General features: G+C 37.9%; 1 protein-coding gene across 2 annotated transcripts in view; it reads left to right on the forward strand.

Moving 5' to 3' along the window:
• Positions 1-21,364, forward strand: part of ITGAV (integrin subunit alpha V) — a 114,922-nt gene that overhangs the window by 24,237 nt on the left and 69,321 nt on the right. For both annotated transcript variants that reach the window (XM_042994874.1, XM_007083868.3), the window contains exon 2: positions 9,464-9,591. In XM_042994874.1, the coding sequence (XP_042850808.1) occupies positions 9,464-9,591 (128 nt within the window). The remainder of the gene's footprint in view (positions 1-9,463; positions 9,592-21,364) is intronic.

A 21,364-nucleotide genomic window follows, 5' to 3' on the forward strand; every position in this document is an offset into this window, starting at 1 on the left:
TCAAGAAGGAAGACTATTCTTAGGGCTCTTGGAAATTCTAACATTTTTTCCCTTCTCTTTTTTCTGTATTGAAGGTACTATTTTTGAAGCGGTAGAAGGGGAATAATTTTGATGGCCAGTACTTTGATAGGACCATTTTTCCAACTCGTGTGTGCCTAATTTGAGGGTGATCTAAATATTTTTCAATGATTTATTCATACTGTCTGAGCGTTGATGATCAAAGGTGTTGATGATTGTCTGAGTGTTGATTCATCAAAGGTGACGACCTTGCAGCAATAAATAGTATGGAAGCAATTAGTGGAAACTAGGCATTGTTTTATGTGGCGAACTCAGTTTTGTTTGTTGTCTTCTGTTTCAGCGCTTTCTATCTATCCAGACCTAAGCACAGATTTTCCAAAATGATAAAAAAATGATCACTAAGTTTGGGCAACATTTACTCCCTCCTCATTTGATTTAATCATTCTGCCAGCCTTATCTGTTATTTGAAAGTTCTTTTGTTTCCAGATAGCTTCAAGGGTATGCCTTGATAGTACAGATTTTAGTTGTCATCAGAGGTGCTCTTTTAGCTTTAATTGGTGCAGAAATTCTAGTAGTTTTGAGAAAATATATTGTCTTTTGACAAGAGTAGGTACTTAAATTAGCAAGAGTTAGCGCTTAAATACTTCAGAGCTGATGGAATGTTTTGTAAATGGTATAAGTTGAAACCCTCTGAGTTTAGCAGTGTAAAGATGATAAACTTTAAGTGTTGTTACTATGGAAAATGCAGTAATATCGAACTGTTGTCATGAGAGATTTACCATCTTTGATTGCCAGCCTGGATGGCTAATCTTTGACTAATCATTGTAGTTATTGAATATATTATGAATACACAGGTTGCATGACCTCTCATGTGGGCCTTCAATGGTAAGGTAAAATTGAACTTGCTTTGATTCCGTATAATATTTTGAAATCTTCATCAGTGACTTTGTTACTGATAGACTAGTGAGTTCTAGATGTAGTCTACCGTAAACAGACATCAATTTTGAGATCAAAAAAAAAAAAACACATACAAACAAAGGCTTCTTCTTAGCTTTTCAGATTTAACAAAGCTTAGTGTAAAATTATGCTTAATTTTGTAAAAGATACTTTTAAATTTAACAAGCATTGGATCCAAGGTACATGAGGATGTGATTTATATTAACAGCTGCACTTATTGTTGTTGTTATTTGGTGTGATTATAAACTTCTAAAATAAAAAAAAATCCACAAATAACAAAGTGTTTATTAAAGACTCCTTTCTCCTAAAAGAAGAATCCCTCGATCAACGAGGAAGCAACAGTAATGAAGTCTCTTTCCGTTGCTTCAGTTTCTTTTGGTATCTAAATACTCCCAGCAAGCTGTAGAATTATTTTATGTTTCATTTTTGTTGTTATAAAAAATTGTTACTGAGTTAATTTCCATATTGTTGTGAAAACTAATGAGTCACTATTAAAGAAAAGGAAAAATACTAAGGACAAATATTAAGGTGACTCCTCAAGAAATCCCTTCAATCATGAGTCCTAGGTTTAAAGTGAAAGGTCACAAAAATTGTGATTTAAAATTGTGAAAAATAATAAGTCAGCATTCTGCATTTTTTTCCCCTATATACATTAATTTACAGTGACTATATTGCCAAACTTATGTAAAATTTAAAGATCATATACAGGCCATGAAGTAAAGTCACATTTTTCTTGGGGGAATAATTGGAGAAATTGAAAATTGCACCTTAGGTTTAATTAGGATAATGATATCTTGTGTTGATTAGCCTATTTTATAACTCACAAAGCACTATTACTTATGGTATCTCACTTCACTCTATAGCACAAAGCACCAGGGGAAGTAGGGAAGCAGATAAACTCATTGCTACAGATGAGGACACTGAGGCCAGAAAAGTTTTCAGTCTTTATTTGTTAGAGTGGATTGGTGTGAGGTTGGGGGCAAGTTGGGATCAAAAGACAGGGTATGAAATTAAAGTCCATTTAATTTTAGGATTCAAATTAAAAAAACATTTGTTTTAAGTTGACTTATTTTTGAGAGAAAGTGCTAGTGGGGGAGGACCAGAGAGAGGGAGACAGAGGATCTGAAGGTGGCTGTGCACTGACAGCAGAGAGCCTCATGTGGAGCTCGAACCCAGGGACCCTGAGATCATGACCTGAGCTGAAGTCAGACGCATAACCAACTGAGCCACCTAGGTGTCCCACAAATTTTAAATTTTTAAGAAGAAAGTAACTGGACAATTTTCTTATTTATTCTTCAAATATAAGGTATATAGTTCTCATTTTACATATATATTTATTTTTACATAATGCTATAATGAGCAACACTGGATTGGAATTCTTGCCCCCCCCCCGCCCCCCGTTATTTACTAATGAAGCCTTGTTTACAGTTGCTTCATGTTCCTGTGACCCCAAGAAGAGGTGTGGGTGAGTTTGCCCTGGTCGCAGAAGGTCCTACAGCACATTCAGTAGTTCTCAATTCTGACTTCCTGTTTGCAGCACCTGGAAAACTTTTAAAATAAAACTGCTGCCCTGGCAGCATCTTGGATTTAAAAATAGAGCTTCAACTTCATAATCCCACAGCCTGTGGATCTTTCCTCCTTGACCAGCCCATCTTACCTCCACTCATTTTCACCAAGTGGTGATGTCAGTTGTACCTTTGTGTCTAATAATGGTGCCATCATTTTCTCTGTTGCCCTGGAAATAATTTCATATTCCTCCCTCTCATTTTCTATTTTTCTTTGTCTCTCCTACTGTAGTCCCCTAATATTAGTCAGTGATTAGTCACCAGACAGAAGGTCCTAGAAATTCTTCCTTGTTAATATTTCTTGCATTCATCTCTGCTCTGCACCTGACTTCAGCTTCCTTGATTTCAGCTTAGTCAGAAGGGTGGTCTGTGGCACTCAGATCCTCATCCCTCTCCCCATCCTTTGGCTCTTAGATCTTACATGTTTCTAATAGTTTTATCTTTCTGAAGCATCTTTTTGATCTGGTACTCTACTAAAATTTCCTCAACAGTACGTCCATGGCCAGAGAGAAAGTCCAGACTGCTTAACCTGGATGAAGCCCCTTTTCCTGACACAACTTGCACGTACTTTTCAATGTTGACGCACAGTTTCTCACCTCAGCGTTGTAACCATGTTCATAACCCTTCTCATAGTGATGCCAGCTCATTTTTGTGAACTTTGTGTGGCTCTGGTTATATTGGTTGTTTATTCTTGTCATAAATAATATACATATATAGACTATACCCTTATAATTTAAAAGGCAAGCTCTGTGTTGATTACTCCTGATTAAGCCCCCCGGGGTTTATAGGACATTATAAAAGAAAAGAGAAAATGTCTAGAATTTACAGTTACTGTGCTTGTTTCATGTCATATAAATATTGACCCTGCAGCACTTTTTTTTAAATCAAAAGTAAATCTGAGACTGGAATTACCTCTCTGAAAAAACATTCATGCTATTTTATACACATTTTTTTCTATATACGGGTGTGGTAATTTTTCGAAAGTTGCTTTTGATGAAGGCTCATTCACTGGTCAGCCCGGAGTCAGCCAGATATATTAGACATGCTTTATCTTGGAGAAGTCAGTGCTGAAACAGCCAAATAACTTAGTTCATTTGGAGGGTTTAAAAAATGTACTTGTCATTGTTTGGCTGGTTGCCTCTCCTTGGTAGTGAAGGTCACATTCCCTGAAGCAACTGCCCTTAAAGTCCACTTTGGATAGGAAGTGCATCCGAAAGGCATCCTCCTGGTTGGTTTCTCTGATCCTCTTGTCTCCCTCTCTCTTCCTCTTCCTTCTCCCTCCCCATCTATTCTTTTTTTCTCCTCCCCACTCCTCCTGTACCTCTCCTCCCCCTTTTTTGTTTTCCATCCTGTCTTCCCCCACCCCCCTTCTCCTGCACTTTCTCCTCACTCCCTGTTTCTTCTACCCCTCCTCCCCCACCAACACACTCTGCTCTTTATCTTTCAGAATTTCTTGTGGCATGATGTTGATTAATAGTCTGCCCGTGTATGTAAACCATAATGATGGACATGTCTTGAGTCATTTGACCAGAATAGTGAGGATAAGGATCCTGATTCTGTTCTTGGGTAAACTTTTGGGAGGAGATGGAGTCTGCCAGCAGAAGGCGGCAGGCATGTGAAACGGAGTTGGTCAGCTTCAGATTTTCACTGCTAATCAGCGAAATCTCTGTCAGCTCCAGCTAACCCCAAGTGTCTTCCCCAGCTCCCCACTCTTGTCAGGAAGTGTTGCAAGTCCCCTACTTTGTACCCTTCTTCCTTTTTTTTCCTCTTGAGGTCTTGCATTTAAGTTAATTAATGATCCTTTGAGGAAACTGAGGAAAGGAAAGCCTTTTTGAAAATAGCTTTTTTCTACTTTATTACAGAGAATAGTTTATTAATTGTTTTTAATTCTGGGGCCATCATCTTATATTTTTATGATGCCTTCAGATTTTCTAAGTTTGTTTTTGTCTACTGTCCACATTCAGAAATCTTTTTAGAAGTAATCACAGTGGGCATTGTTATACAGGAAGCTGAGGCTCAAATATTGAACAAGTGACTTTCTCAGTTGATTTATATCGGGTAATTGTAACCTATAGTATCAAACTGCTTATTAGACAGTGCTGTTTATATTGCCAAATTTTTTCAGCTCTGTCACTTCTCTTACCCTAATTAAGCTGTTACAGACATTAGTTAGACATTCTTAGATGAACTTCAATAATTACTTAATTCTTATAAAGCATTTCATTAGCAGGCTATTTTGTTATTCTAGTAAAAAAATACGTGATGTAAAATTCATCTTCCTAATACATCAATGGGGCTTTTGTTTTCTGTTTTCTGTCTGTTTTTGTTTTTGTTTTTGTTTTCTGTCTGTGTTGCTTTTATATTCCTTAATTTTCTCAAATATCATCTTTTATCATCCTTTACTTTTTATTCTCTATAAATATTTAATTTCTCTTTATATAGCTCCTTCTTAGGACTTAACATTTGTCTAAGGCAGTTTACTGTCTCCATCTCCCCATTTTTCTTTTTTAAAAACTTTCTGTAATATTCTTTAAAAGTAAATATCATGTTGACACTTTGGACAAAGTACTTTTATTCCTCAGCTTTTTTTTCTCCCCCATTAACCTAGCATTTAGAAATTAACAGTGCTCACACATTCCTTTTATATTATTCTACCATTTCTGTGGCATTTCACCAATGTGCAAGACTGCACATGAAAGTATGCTTAGGAAAACCTAACGAACACCCATGTTAGTACATCTAATTACCCATCATTTCATGCCTACAACGTTCAAATGGCCGGATGAAAAGCAGCAGCCATGTTCATGGTCTTATCCAAGGAATGCGAACTTTGTGCTGCCAGTGGAGTGCAGTTTTCTTTCAGAACCCTCCTACCACGTCCTTTTTTGTGTCTTTGCTGAAGTCCCTTACTGCGGGTAACTTTCCAGCCCTCTCTCATAGTGCCCAAGTAAAGAAAGTGTCTGAAATCCAAAATTAAGAAGAAATATGTATGTAAAGAAATTGTTGTAAGGGTAATTTAAATAATTGGATGTTTAATAGAGGATGATTTTTGGTGGTAGTGGAAATGGCTATTTACATAGGGCTTTCTTAAGATTGAAACCTGTAACTATCGAATTTACTTGCTACCTACCTGTCAATTAAAAAAACTTTTCTTGAGTGCTTGTTATGTGCCAGGCCCAAAGATAAATTAGAGTCTCCTACTTTCAAGAAAGCAATTTATTTATTTATTTTTATTATTTTTAATATTTATTTACCTTTGAGAGAGAAAGAGAGAGAGAGACAGAGAGAAAGAGAGAGACAGGGAGTGTGTGAGCTGGGGGAGGGGCAGAGAGAGAGAGGGAGACACACAATCTGTCAGCACAGAGCCGGATGAGGGGCTCTAACTGAGATCATGACCTGAGCTGAAGTCGGACACTTAACCGACTGAGTTACCCAGGTACCCCTCAAGGAAGCAATTTATTATAAGGTAGGAAGAATAGCTTTGATTAAAAATAATTATAAAAGATTCTATAATGTGCAATGTGATGATGGTCAGGAAATGAGTTTTTCTTGGAAATTTCTAGGCAAATTCTGAGAACCACCTCCTTGGTCCTCATCTGGAACCTGGCTGTTACCCAGCACTGAAATCATATGTATACCTGTGATTGTATTATGGTTATTAGGACTATTGCAGGACTTGACCCCAGCCTTTTCAGGTGTAGACCCTGAAAAGTATACTTGTCTGAAATGTTCTTTTCCCTATCACGCACTCAAAACTCATTGCATCCAGGGGCACCTGGGTGGCTTAGTCGGTTAAGTGTCTGACACTTGAATTCAGCTCAGATCATGGTCTCACAGTTTGGGCACATGAGATGGAGCCCCGCGTGGGGCTCTGTGCTGACAGTGTGGAGCCTGCTTGGGATTCCCTCTCTCCTGCCTCTGCCCCGCTCATGCTCTCTCTCTCTCTCTCAAAATAAATAAACATTGAAAGAAAATTAAAAAAAAAGCATTTAATCCAGATGAATAGGGGAAGTTTTATGATGTGTATGGCCAAATTTTTGACCTTTTGAAATGGAAAATTCTTTATATTTATAATATAAAATTATATTTATTTACATAAATATTTTAGCTATTAACCAGCTCCCCTGCAGTAAAGGAGTCTGGATGACATTGAGTGCCCTCTTATTCATGGGGGTACGGCCTCTCCTACTCATAGCCTTTTTTTTTTTTCCTGCTGAGTGAAAACTAAGTTGGTTGTGATGAGAAGGAGCCAGCATTGATGTTTTACTGATGCCAAATATGACTGCATAAAGCTTTATTAAACAGGGTGTGGTTCGGTTGGGAGTTTTGCCTTTATTTTGAGTATGGAGTGTTGTTTTTTTTTTTATTGAGTATGGAGTTTTTTGTTTTTTTTTAATTTTTTTTTTAACGTTTTTATTTATTTTTGAGACAGAGAGAGACAGAGCATGAACGGGGGAGGGGCAGAGAGAGAGGGAGACACAGAATCCGAAGCAGGCTCCAGGCTCTGAGCCATCAGCCCAGAGCCCGACGCGGGGCTCGAACTCACGACCCCGAGATCGTGACCTGAGCTGAAGTCGGACGCTTAACCGACTGAGCCACCCAGGCGCCCCGAGTATGGAGTTTTAAGATGAATATCAGAAAGCAGGATTCCTGTAAACCAGCCAGTCAGTCATGCAGCCAGCTCTTGATGAGTCTAAGTATGATTTAGCAGATACCACCGGGAAGAAATGAAATTGAAATTGATAAGTAAAAGTTAAAATGAGCACATTTCATATTAAAATGTAGCTTTGTTCATAACTTTAAAAAAAAAGGAAAGGCAGTGAAGTATTTTCTATGCTACAATTTAAGTGACTAAATGTTTAATGAGGAAGTGAAATAATAATGGTGGTAGCATTTATTGAGGGCCTTCCGTGTATAACTATATCCTGTTTTCTTTTATACTTCAATCAGTTTCTTTTCATTCTCTTTTACTATATCCTCTTTCTTTACCTGACTCCTAAAGGCTCTTGCTCCCCAGAGCTCACTGTTTGCCTCTCTTCTTTCTGAAGCTTCCCGGCATGAACCCATCTACTCTAAGTTGACATTCTCAATACATGATCTCTGAAGCAAAACTCTCCTCAGAGCTCCGGACTACCAATTGGTGTCTAACAGATACTTCAGAGTAACATTGAGAACTGAATTCTTGGTTTTCCTGTAAATATTTAATCTGCCTTCTGCTTCCTTACTCTTCAGCCTTTTTTCTTTTTGTGCAGTAAATTGTCCCATCCATGCACTCCAGAATGAAACCTGGGTGACATTTTTTAATCTTCCCTTTCCCCCATATTACAGCCACCAGCTATTTCTGTTCATTCTATTCCAGATTATTTCCAAAGTCTGCCCACCCATCTCCTTCTCCACCCGCCTTCCCAATCTAGGTCACTATTATCTCCTCCCTTCCCTGCTGAAAGTCTCTTACTTTCCTTGTTCCATTTTGTTCCCCTCCCTCCTTAATCCTTTCCCCAGAAGGCACCAAATATAGTTTTCTCTATTAGATCGTGTCATTCTTTTGCTTAAAAAAAATGCAAAGGCTTCACATGGACCTTATGATAAAATCCAAGAGTATTACATTAGTTGAACAGCCCTGCTTGATTTAGTTCTTGCCAAGCTCCCCACCTTTATCATGTGTCACTCTTAGCTTGCTCTTTTGCCTCGGCCACACCTTTTTCTTGAAACTCTCCAACACTGATCTTTTTCTTGCTGAGGGTCTTTGTCCCCCTGCCCGGGGTGCTCCCATCTACTTCTTCATGCCACACCCTTATCCCACCTTTCTCACCTTGCCTTCCCCCCCAACCCCTCCCCCCCACCCCAACACACAAACACTCCTTGGTGACCATCTAATCCTGTACATCTCGGTTTATTTAAAAATAAGTTTCCTTGCTACTTTATCTAAATGAGGTCTTTCCTCTTCCTTCTTTACGGAAAACTTCCTTTGACTTCTCCTTATGTAAAGTAAGTCTTTCCCCTCCATTCCTTCAAGATTACTTTCCTTTATGTAAAGAAGTTTTTCCTTCACAGCATTTGTAAGCATGACTGATTTTCTTGGTCAGGTTCTCTATTTCTTCCCAAAGGGAATGTAAACACCACTGAGAGCAGGAAACAAGGTTGTTTTATTCATGGTGTTGTCCCCAGTGCCCAGCACTGTGCTCTATGTAGACAAGACACTCAAGCTGTTTCTTTTTCTGAATGAATAGAAAAAACTAATGAAAAGGTCTCTTTTGCTTAAAAACTGGACTCTGTATTATTTTGTCTCCTGCTTATTTTATCCTGATAAGAAATTGAATAGCGATCCTATTCTTTGGCCAGGATTGACTAGATTAATCCTCTGAAAAGATAAATTTATTAGTCATTAAAAAAAAATTACTGAAGTACAGTAGTTCCAAAACAAGATATGTTTTCAAAAAGAAAAAAATGATAGTATGTAGAATTACAATACTTTAGAATTATTTATTTATTCATTTTTGCTTAGCGTTCAGGATATAGAAAGTCTATGGCAGACCACACACAAAAAACCATTCAAAAAACCCTAAATCAAAACATCTGTCCCAGATTCTAGCCAGCACACATTTTTAACAGCTTTTTTGAGATGCAGTTGATATATAATAAACTGTATATGTTTAAAGTGTACAGTTTGACCAGCACAGATTTTTAAATGACATGTCACTCTGAAGTTGCCTTATAAGATGTTATTAGCATGGATAAACTGTATTGAATAATGTATGTATGTAAGAGCATCAAATGAATATAGAAGATAGATTATGCCCTCAGTGAATGGTTAAAAATAATTGTGTATAATAGCAAGAGAATGATTGTTCTTTCTAAATCATAGGTTACTGTTTATGCTTTGTGCCATTTAAAATCTTATCTTCCCTTTTGTATTTTATCAGGATGTTTCTTCTGGTGGGAGCACCCAAAGCAAACACTACCCAGCCTGGGATTGTGGAAGGAGGGCAAGTCCTCAAGTGTGACTGGTCTTCTCACCGCGGGTGCCAGCCAATCGAATTCGATGCCACAGGTAAATATTGCAACAGTGGCCCCTTTTCCTTTACCCTCTCTTCCCTTCCCTCCTGTTGGGGAGCAAGAATTTCTGTTTCCATTAAAGGCCCTTCTAGCTGGGCTAAGAATCAAGTTGACAGGAGACAGATTAACAGTAGAAAATCAAAATTAATAGGTGCATGTATGCATGGGGAATCCATATAGACATGGAAATTCTGAAGACAGGCAGAATGAGGTATAATATGTCATCCTGAACTAAGGAGAAAGGGGTTAGGGGTCTGGGATTTCAGAGGAAAGAAATGCATTTCATGGAGTGATAATAAGAGAAGCAGATGTTTGATAATTAGATGTTTGCCCTGGCATACAGATGGGTCACTCAGATAAAGTTTGTCTCTGTTAATAACCCGTATTCTGAGAAAAATACTCAATTTAGCTTCATCTGTGTGGTTAAGGGAGCGACAAAAGTCTCTTGAGTCCACAGGATCTCAAGTACCTTCAGCTCAAAATAATCCATATGCCAAAATGGCACATGGCGGGGGGGTGTGGGTGCTGTCCCGAAACCCCTTCATTCCCCCCATTAGATATTTATTTAGTATCATTTAATTTTTAAAAGAACTTACTTTAGCTTAAATGTAACAACTTAATAAAACAATTTATATAAGCACTTCAGATCCCTAGGAAGGTTACATGAAGACAAAAGACTTAACATTTTTCCTACAATTTTGTCATATATGTATAAAAGTCTTAAAAATACATTGTATTTTCACTGCTTTGGATGTCTTCAGTTTCAAACTGTGTGAATTTGCAGAAATCTGGGGAAGTATATTAAAGTGTTTTTCTGTCTCTTCTGAGAAGAAGGAACAAGGCTTTTTGTCTTTTTCTTTGTCAGCAAAATTGAAGTGCGACTTATTGACAATTATACATCAAGTCCCTAATCATGAAATAATCTAAAACCTTGAGTGGTGCTACCAAAACCAGTTGAGGAATTTTTGTATTCAAGTAGATTTGGTTGACTTAAAAAAAAAAAATTCTTACCCAAAATTTCTTGGATAAATTATGCATTATGGTTTGGATAACATTAAAATCTTCTCTATAGGGACAAATTTCTGTGTCAGACAAGACTGTGGTGGAAAGGAGAAAAATAGCATGAGGAAGATGGGAAGAAAAAAGTTGAGTTTTACATTTACATCAATGAAATAAAATATATAGAATCCTGTACACATTTGTGTTGGTATATTTGTCTACATTTGTGCAAACTTAGAGAATCTTCAAAGAAATAATGTGGCATTCTTTTGGTAAAATAGTTTTACAAAATTTTTTTTAACAATTTTGATTTTCTGGCTTTGAGAGAATATTTTAAGATAAGCCTAAAGACAACTAATTTTTTTTCCATATTGTTGTTTCCTGCTAGTTCTAAAATATATTAGTTCTGGGAATTATAATATTAGTGAAACAGGAATCATGGTGTAGGCTGTTCCATTTGGCATTCTGGTCAGTGCCAAAATGAGTGTCTGTCATTAAGTTAACTCTTAATAGAAATCAGGTCACATATTTGTTTTTTTCCATTTGAAATCATCTACATTAAGCCCTGTTGTATTTTCCATATATGGCTGACATTTGGAAAACCCCAACAGTATGTCAATAGGCTCTATTTGACTACAAATGGAGAAACACCAGTGATTCAAAATAATACGGGTCAGGGCATTTATATCTTCTAGCAAAATAAGAAAATAATAAAATGAAACCATACTTTAGTTTTGATAGGTTGTACTTTTCAGATATATTTCTGTACTCAACACCATAGGTTTTTATGGAACACAAGATTATTTATTGCTTTTTTTTAAATTTAGCTTTATATACTGTTCTGTTTATTAACAAATTAATATATGCACTTGGTACAAAAAAAATTTCAAACAGTCCAAAAAGGGTATACAATGAAAAAAAGGAGTCTCTCACATCAACCTGCTTAGAGGCAGTTGTTCTAAACAATTTCTTTGATCGCTTTAGAATTTTCTTACTCCCACATATGTGTATATCCTTAAAAGACTCACAAATAAGAATATACTCAATATTTCTGTTAAGCACTTGACTCCTCCCCACCCCTCCCAACAATATAAATCTTTTGTAGAGTTTTCCTTTCCATATGTATATATAAGCAAGAGTTTATCTTGTTCTTTGCAAAATACTGATGGTATTTATTCTTTTTTTTTTTTTTAATTTTTTTTTCAACGTTTTTTATTTTATTTTTGGGACAGAGAGAGACAGAGCATGAACGGGGGAGGGGCAGAGAGAGAGGGAGACACAGAATCGGAAACAGGCTCCAGGCTCCGAGCCATCAGCCCAGAGCCTGACGCGGGGCTCGAACTCACGGACCGTGAGATCGTGACCTGGCTGAAGTCGGATGCTTAACCGACTGCGCCACCCAGGCGCCCCTGATGGTATTTATTCTTTAGTGTATATAGCCTAATTTATTTAACTTGTATTTCCTGTTGCTGGACATTTAGATTGTTTCTAATCTTTTGTAATTATAAACACTGCAGTAGTGAAAAATCTTATATGTATGTATTTATGCAAATGTGTGAGTATGTGTGTAGGATAAAGTCCTAGCAGAGCATTTTTAAATATGTACATTTGAAGTTTTGATAGGTGTGGCAAATTATTCTTCACAGAGGTTTACATTCCCCCGATTTTACAATGGGAAGAATTTTACAATTCCTCCTTTTCTGACATCCATGACAACACCATTTATCATCATACATTTATCTTTGTCAACTTTATATTGTAATTATCCTATCCATATTATGTATCTATTTATGTATATTTTATATGATTATGTTAATTTACATTCCTTTAATGGTAAGATTAATCATCTTTGCATTTGTTTGTAAGCCATAGCATTCCTTTTCTTGTGCACCACTATTTACTATATTTACTTATATTTTCTATTGATTTGTGATTTTAAGAAATGAATTTCAGTTGATGGCATTCTATCCTTTTAGTTGCTTATGCCAAAATCTGGAGTTATGCGTGACATTACATCTATGAGAAAATCAAAATCTAACTGATTCTTGTCATTCTGCTGCTAACATCCTGGTCTAAGCCACCATTGTCTCCCACCTGCACTGTTGCCCTGGACTCCTGAGTTAGCAAGGGTACTGCCAGGAAAGAGATGGTATGCTTAAATTGGGATAGTTTGAGGAGCTTTTAGTAAAAGAACTATTTTAAAAGAGTACTGTGCAAGGTCTCATTACAATTGGACCCCTTGGCCTGAAGGTAGATCGGGAAGGGAGTGGGTACTAGAATTCAGAGGATTAGGTGGAGAAAGCCACAGGACAGGAGCTGTGGCTTTTGTCCAAGGGCAGTAGCCAGTCCAGAGTAACTGGAAGGGAGGAGCAGGGGAAAAAAACCACCCTGACTCACTCTCTTCCCTCCCTTTGATCCTGTGTGTGCTCCCCACTGGTGGAATCCACATGGGAGCCAGGGGACACGGCAGTCCGTGAGTTCATCCTGGTCAACATCCTGGGCCAAGAGCAGGGTGGATAGGAAACCTGGAGGAGCAGTTGGAAGAGAGCTGGTATGTGTCACTGTTTTCCCCACTTCTGCCCTGGATACTCCCAGACTGTTCTCTACAGCAGCCAGAGTGATTCTTTTAAAACATTCCGATTATAACACTCCTGTTCAGATTCCACTAATACCTTACCATCTGTCTTATAGTAGCCGAGAGGTCCCTGAGTTTCAGTCCACTATTTTTATCTTTAACTTCATCTTCTGCTATTCTCCTCTCCATTCTTTTCCAGCCTCATTGGGTCTCTTTGCAGTGGCTCATAAACAAAAGACACATTTCCACCTCACCCTTGCTTGGGCTCTTCTCTCTGCCTGGAACATTGTTTTCTCAAATGTCCATTGGGTGCCCCCTCCACCCCTACCTTCAAGAATAGCTCAAATACCATCTTCTCAGTCATTCCCTGACCATTTATTTAAAATTGCAATTGCCCCTTTCCCACTTTGTGCTCTGTCCTCTTTTCTGCTTTATTTTTCCCTGGAATGCTCACATTGCTACATAAGGTATTTATGTAAGGTAGTTAATGTCTCCTTCTTTCAATTAGTTTGTATGTTCTATGAGAACAGTTGCGTGTGTGTGTGTTTTAATCTGTTTTGTTCACTGCTGTAGCCCTAGGGCCTACAGCAATGCCTGGTGCCTAGTACAAGTTGGTGCTCAGCAAATTGAATAGGTGAGTGAATGAATGGATCATAAGAGCCTTTCCTATAGTGAAGAAATAAAGTTTTAGTTATAGGTGTACAGATAAGTATTTTTTGGTCTGTTCTCTTTTTTCCTGATGATATTTTTGTAATCATGTTGTATAACTTCTGAGACTTCCCTCATAAAAGGAATATATAAATTAAGACTTCATTTTTTACAATTAGAATTTTTGTCCAAATAGGTTTTGTTTTGTTTTGTTTTGTTTTTTAAGAAAAGACGATAATATAGATTGCAATAAGCTAGTCAGAATAACATGTATCTAGAAAGACACTGTCATACTGTGTCTTGACTGTGGAAGAAATGCTTACGTTTAAGCATCCCCCAAACTTGCCTTACACCTCTCCTGAGGAGCTCATTCCATCCAAGCCCAAACATATAAACATCTCTGCACCACAAATATCTTTTTTATCTTTTTCAGCATCTCAAGGGAGGTAGTGGCTTTTCTGTCTATCTTTCCCTCATCTCAGTCGCATGTCAAGGGAGACAATAGCCGAGCATATTAGTGTGGTTTGTGGAGGCGAACTACCTGGGCTCAAACCCTGGTTCTGCATTTACAGCTATTTAACTTGCACTGTCTGTTACTGCCAGCTGCCCGATGCATTGTCCTCATCAGACTTGCTCCTGGGTATGTGTTCAGCTGAATGAGTTAATGTGTGTGTGAGTTCAGACATGTAATGTGCTTAGTACAGGGACTGGCACATTGCGGTGGCTCAGTAAATACAAGCTGCTTTGTATTGTTACCACTTACTCCCTCTGCTTTCTCATGGACACTGCCTGTTCTTTCATTTCTCTCTGTCCCTGCTCTGCATTTGCCCTTTTCTTTCATTCTCTCTCTCTTTCTCTTTTTATTTTTTAATATTTACTTGAGAGAGAGAATGAGGGAGAAAGTACGAGCTGGGGAGGGACAGAGAGAGAGAGAAAGAATCCCAAGGAGGGTCCTTGCTGTCAACACAGACCCCAATGCAGGGCTTAATCTCATGAACCTGAACTGTGAGATCATGACCTGAGCCTAAGAATCAGATGCGTAACCGACCTAGCCACCCGGGCGCCCCTATTTTTTTCTTTTTTCCTTTCCTTTTCTTTCATTTCCTTTTCTTTTCTTTCCTTCTCTTTTCTCCCTTCTGTTCCCTTCCCTTCCTCTGACTTTTCCTTTCCCTGACTTTCAAACATGTTTAAATTGTTTCTACCTGAAAACCTAATCAAAACAGCTTCCCCTTGAACATTATCTCCTCTCATTTTCCTTTCTCTGTCTCTTCACATCCAGGATAATTGAATCCACTTCATCACTTTCCATGTTTAGTCACTTCAGTCTGGCAACTCAGCAGTGGCTCTAACTGAAATCGTTAGTAGCCACCTGCTTCAGTGGACACTTTGGACCCCTCATCTTATTGGACTTTTTACAGTTTGCTCCACTGACCATTCCTTCCTTATTTTAAAGTCTCTGCTCTTTGACTGGAACTCTCATGTCCCCTTATTGTTCCTAACCTTCTTAATGCTGTGGTACAGTTTGCCCTGTGACTCTTCTTTCTTCACTGACTTTATATTTGCTGTACATTGTGATGTCTTGAAAAGGAAATAGGCCTTGGAGTCAGACAAGCTTGTCCAGCTTTGTCATTTTTCCAATGTTAGTTGGGAAAATTACCTACCTTTCTACATTCTGTAATACATTGCTGGGGTGATCATGAAGAATTTAAATTAGGTAGTTTATCTGCTACTTTATTGTGTTTCTGGGTGCAGAAGAGACTTTAATGCTTAAAAGGGCTCCATGCTGATTCTAATACTTTGGAAATAAAATTCATAAAATCATTTTTTTTAATTATATCTGGTTTATATGATGTGGTAGATATCACGACTGTCCATCAGTATCGTGTTTCTAAAACTGTGGCAAAACCTTGAATTTAAATATGCCCATGTGACTTTTTTCTAGCCAATTAAACATGAGTAGAAGTGTATCAATTGTGAGTAGAAGGATTAGCAGTTATTCTTCCTCTCCTCTTACCAGATGCCATAGTAAGTAGTGATAGTTTAAATGATAGAGCCTCCATCAGCCTGGGTCACTGAGTGAGGAAGACGTGAAGCATAGACGCTTTACTAATCTATGATGTACATGTACAAAATAATTCTTTGTTATTTTTAACTAATGGATTTTAGGGACGCTTGTTATTACAGCATAATGCAGCCTAACTGAATTAATACATACAGGGACAGTGACATTGAATGTTATCAGTAGTTGGCTGTTGGAAAATGGTTACTGAAACCCTTTCCTATCTGCATGCCAATTTGATCTTGTCTTTTTGTTCTATTTTACTGGATCCTGAGTGGTTAAGTGACTAGATATCATTGCTTATGCTAAAAATGGTCCTGGGTCAGTAACTGCATTTAGACTGGGAGAAATTGTAAATAGACTGAAAATACATGATAGGGATGCTGTACGCAGCTCTAGGGTTCCCTGAGTACAATGATTTATAAATGGCAGTCCTTTGTGGGAATTCTGAAAGCAATGGCTGTGAAGCAATGGCTGTGAAGTATAAGAGGTACCATTCCTTTGGGGCATGAAGCTTTGAAGCTGGGGTAGGTCCTCTCTGCCCACCATATCTTGTTTCTTCCTGTGTGAGCTGTTACCTAGTGAGGCGAAGAGAAGAGCTCTAAATATCCGTATGTATGCACTACTGCACGGGGAAAGTCACGTAAGCACTCTGATCAGGGAGGGATGTCTGCTTCTGTCCTATATCCTCTAAATAGACTGGTGCTATGTGTGGCCTTTGGCAGTTTTGTGAGTCTGAAACTTCAGTTGAGCCTTGAGAAGGCTCCCTGATGATTTTTGCCACAACGTTTGACATTGGTAACTAACTGCATGAAGTATTTTAGGCTCCTTTGTTTCATGGACTGTTTAAGAAAACAATAGTGACTTTTAGCCCTTCCTGTAAAAAGAACAGACCTCAGCCAGCTCCACAATAGGGTGCTTTTTGCCGATCTAGAAATGCTTGGTGTTAAATAGTATATTGTGAACAGCCTTTACCAATTTCCCTCCTCCTCTGTTCCATCAGGTTCTGCTATACAGTCTTAGTGCCCTAACTGAAGCTCTTTTTCTTCATTGAGCTAAAATTTACATTGATTTTTTTTCCTGGTTATGTTATGATGTGTTTGTTTTCCTGGCTAGACTAAGCTCTTCAAAGCAGGGAACAAATTTATTTCTGCTCACCATTGTATGCTAGTAGTGTATGGAGAGGTAGGGTATATAGATACAGGTATATATGGTAGAATGCATGTGTGTGTATTTTGCATATAGGTTTGGGTTCTTTGTGAAAAGCAATAAAAATTGACTTTGGCTAAATTTAGCTGAACAGGAAGTTATTAGAAGGATATTGATAACTCACTAGTTTTCTAAAAAATGGGCCACAGAAGCTAGCAGAGGAACCATTGGTCCTGTGTTTTACTGCTGCTGGAATCACTGTTGCTGAGCATGGAACAGCAGCAGGAGAATAATTTCTTACACATCCCTGTCTCTATGCATCACTTGCTAGAGATTCAAAGCTTTTGTGGTAGTAACTGAAGGCCTGAGTCTATGTCTCCTGCCTGTGAAAGTCAGGAAAAGCCTGGCTTCTCTCACACAACTAAGAAAAGATAGATTATAAGCTTGTGTCAGGAAACAAAACTTAGCGTCCTTCAAAAGAAGAAAAAGTATAGAAGCAAGAGGGTGCCTTTTTTTCTTTTTGGTTGGAAAATAAGGTAATAGAAAGAAAACATCGTTTAAGAATAAATAGTGTATCTTCACAAAACTAAACTCAAAATGGATGAAAGACCTAAACGTGAGACAGGGAGCCATGAAAATCCTTGAGGAGAAAGCAGGCAGAAACCTCTTTGACGTTGGCCACAGCAACTTCTTACTCAACACCTCTTCGGAGGCAAGGAGACAAAAGCAAAAATGAACTGTTGGGATCTCATCAAGATGAAAAGCTTCTACACAGTGAAGGAAACAATCAGCAAAACTAAAAGGCAACCGACAGAATGGGAGAAGATACTTGCAAATGACATATCAGATAAAAGGTTAGTATCCAAAATCTATAAAGAACTTACAAAACTCAACACCCAAAAAACAAATCATCCAGTGAAGAAATGGGCAAAAGACGTGAATAGACACTTCTCCAAAGAAGACATCCAAATGGCCAGCTGACACATGAAAAAATGTTCAACATCATTCATCATCAGGGAAATGCAAATCAATACCATCTCACACCTGTCAGAATGGCTAACAGTAACAACTCAGGCAACAACAGATGTTGGCGAGGATGTGGAGAAAGAGGATCTCTTTTGCACTGCTGGTGGGAATGCAAACTGGTGCAGCCACTCTGGAAAACAGTATGGAGGTTCCTCAAAAAATTAAAAATAGAACTACCCTACAAACCAGCAATTGCACTACTAGGTATTTATCTAAGGGATACCAGTATGCTGTTTTGAAGGAGCACATACACCCCAATGTTTGTAGCAGCACTATCAACAATAGCCAAAGTATGGAAAGAGCCCAAATGTCCATCAATGGATGAATGGATAAAGAAGATGTGGTATGTGTGTGTGTGTGTGTGTGTGTGTGTGTGTGTACATATTACTCGGCAATCAAAAGAATGAAATCTTGCCATTTACAACTACATGGATGGAACTAGAGGGTATTATGCTAAGTGAAATTAGTCAGAGAAAGACAAATATCATATGACTTCACTCATATGAGGACTTTAAGATACAAAACAAATGGATATAAGGGAAGGAAAGCAGAAATAATATAAAAACAGGGAGGGGGACAGAAATCTAAGAGACTCTTAAATATGGAGAGCAAACAGAGGGTGGTTGGAGGGGTTGTGGGAGGGGGAGGGGCTAAATGGGTAAGGGGCATTAAGGAATCTACTTCCGAAATCACTGTTGCACTATATTCAAACTAACTTGGATGTAAATTAAAAAATAAATAAATTAAAGAATACATGGTGTATCTATTACTGAGTGATAAATAATTTATGGGCTAATTTTATTTTCAGTGTTTACCAAAGATGTAACTGGATGCTTAGACAGTGTATAAATTTGTTGGAAGGTGATTTCACTGTAGCTGGTCACATACATTAAGACACATAGTAGTAGCTAAGGAAGGAAGTCTGGATTTTGTCTTAAAGACAGCATAGCACTTAAAGAAACTAAAGAAGCTCTTAAACAAAAAGATAAATATGCTTAGTGTGCTTTCCTTCCTACTCCAGGGCATGATTTTGGGTAGGTGGAGAGGAGGGAAGATTTCAAAAATATTTTTGGAAGACCAATCTACATTTATTTTATTTGAATTCTGAGTGGTAGACACAAATACATTTATACCGAAATAAAGAAGGCATAACTGGGAAGTATCGAACTCTGCCTGGTGCCTTTGAGGAAGGCTTCCCAGGTCACTTGGTGACATATGATCTAGCTAATGAAAAAGGAAATGGAATTCACTACATATAGAAGAGGGTTCCAAGTAGAGGAAACAGTATGTGCATAGATTAGTAAAAGATGTTTATGAATGAAAAGTAATTCTGTGTGACCCACATACGTGGAATCTGTATGTGAGTATAAAGTTTCTATGTGTAGTGTGAGGGCATTGAGGGCATGATGAGAAATGAAAGTGGAAGTAAGCTGAGGAGACATCTAAATGAAGACACTCTAGGGGCACCTGGGTGTCTCAGTCAGTTAAACATCTGATTTTGGTTCAGGTCATGATCTCATGGTTCTTGAGTTCAAGCACTGCATTGGGCTCCACACTGTGTGGAACGTGCTTGGGATTCTCTCTCTCCCATGCTCTCTGTCCCTCCCCCTCGCTCCCTCTCTCTCTCAAAATAAATACAAAAACTTTAAAAAAATACCCTAGCAGTCAACCCAAATCCATTGACTGTAAAGCCTAACACACGTAGAACACTGTATTAAAAATGAAAAGATCTAGATCTCAGTGGGTAGACCTTGGTTCCTTGCCCAACTAAGTACACTTGACATGAACGTTACCTAGAAAATAACACTTTCAGCAATTTTACTAGTCATTATTTTCAGTAGAATTTTATGTTATATGAAATGATGAATATTGCCCTGAATATCTTCAAAATATTATACATATGCCTTTCAAACAATAAGGGAAAATGGAGGGTTCTGTGATTAAAAGTTTAATTTAGTAGAAAACTCAGTGCAAGGTGGCAAGCTTAATTGATTTTTGAATGATATTTATGCATTACAGAGCCTGCAGGAACAAAAGGAAACCTCAGTCTAAAATTTCTTATTTCTTAGATTTGTGAAGTTTTGCTCTCACATATGTTGTTGAGGACTTTCAAGCTACTGACTTGTGCTTCTCATCTTTTTGTTGTTGTTGTTAACTTTAAACATAACCTTTATTTCATTTCTAGTTGTATTTTTTTGTGTGACTTTTTATTTTTCTTTTTCCTGCTGGTTTTCTTGACTTCATATGTAAATGGAGCCAAAGCTAGAATGTAAAAGGGAAAGCCTAGTGTCTTTCAAATATTTTACATACTTGTGTAGTGATTGAAATAGTACAATTGGATTTTTTTAAACTAATTTTTTTGTTTGTTTTTTTGAGACAGAACACAAGCGGGGGAGAGGGATAGAGGGAGAGAGAGAGAGCGAATCTTAAGCAGGGTTTAAGATCAATGTGGGGCTCCATCCCCCAACCCTGGGTCTGAGCTAAAATCAAGAGTCAGATGCTCAACCAACTAAGCCGCCCAGGCGCCCTGCCCTCTTGAATTTTTTAAACCCTTTGATCTAGTGACTGCACATCATTAGTAGGTTTTAACCAAGGTCTGCATAATGGCTGAAACTGATTTTTCCCTATTTGACAGAATAGTATGAACTTTGAACCATTGTGGAATTAACGAAACAAAAGGTCATTTAGGGTATGAAGATGACTGATAACGTAGAAAACACAGTTAATTTATCTGAATAGGGATGTGGAAAACTAAGAAAAAATTAACGTATACTTTAATATATTTTAGAAGTAAAAATATTCTAAAATGTATTATATTGAGATGCAAAACAACATCAAGAATATTCATGTAGCAGGATAGATGTGGTCTGTTTTCTCTATTTTGTCTTCATGCCTGAATTGATTTCTTGTTGTCGTAACAACTTACATTAAACTTGGTGGCTTAAAATAGCACAATTTTATTATCTTTAGTTCTGGAGGTCAGATGTCCAAATGGGATTTGCGTTAAATCGGTGTTTTTATCAGTGCTGCGTTCCTTCTAGAGGCTCTAGGGAAGAATCTGTTTTGGTACCTTTCTAGCTTCTAGAGGCCTCCTGCATCCTTGGTTTGTGGTTCCTTCCTCCATCGTAAATGCCAGCAGTGGCTAATCTGGTCTTTCTCAGGCTACATCATCTGACACTGACTCTTCTGCCTCCTCTTGTGATTACATTGGGCCTGCTAAAATAATCCAGGGTAATCTTCCACTTCCGAGTTCCTTAATCTAATCACATCTGCAAAGTCCCTTTTGCCATGCAAGGACACGTTCACATGTAA

Source organism: Panthera tigris, chromosome C1, assembly GCF_018350195.1.
Source record: "Panthera tigris isolate Pti1 chromosome C1, P.tigris_Pti1_mat1.1, whole genome shotgun sequence".
Lineage (NCBI taxonomy): Eukaryota > Metazoa > Chordata > Mammalia > Carnivora > Felidae > Panthera > Panthera tigris.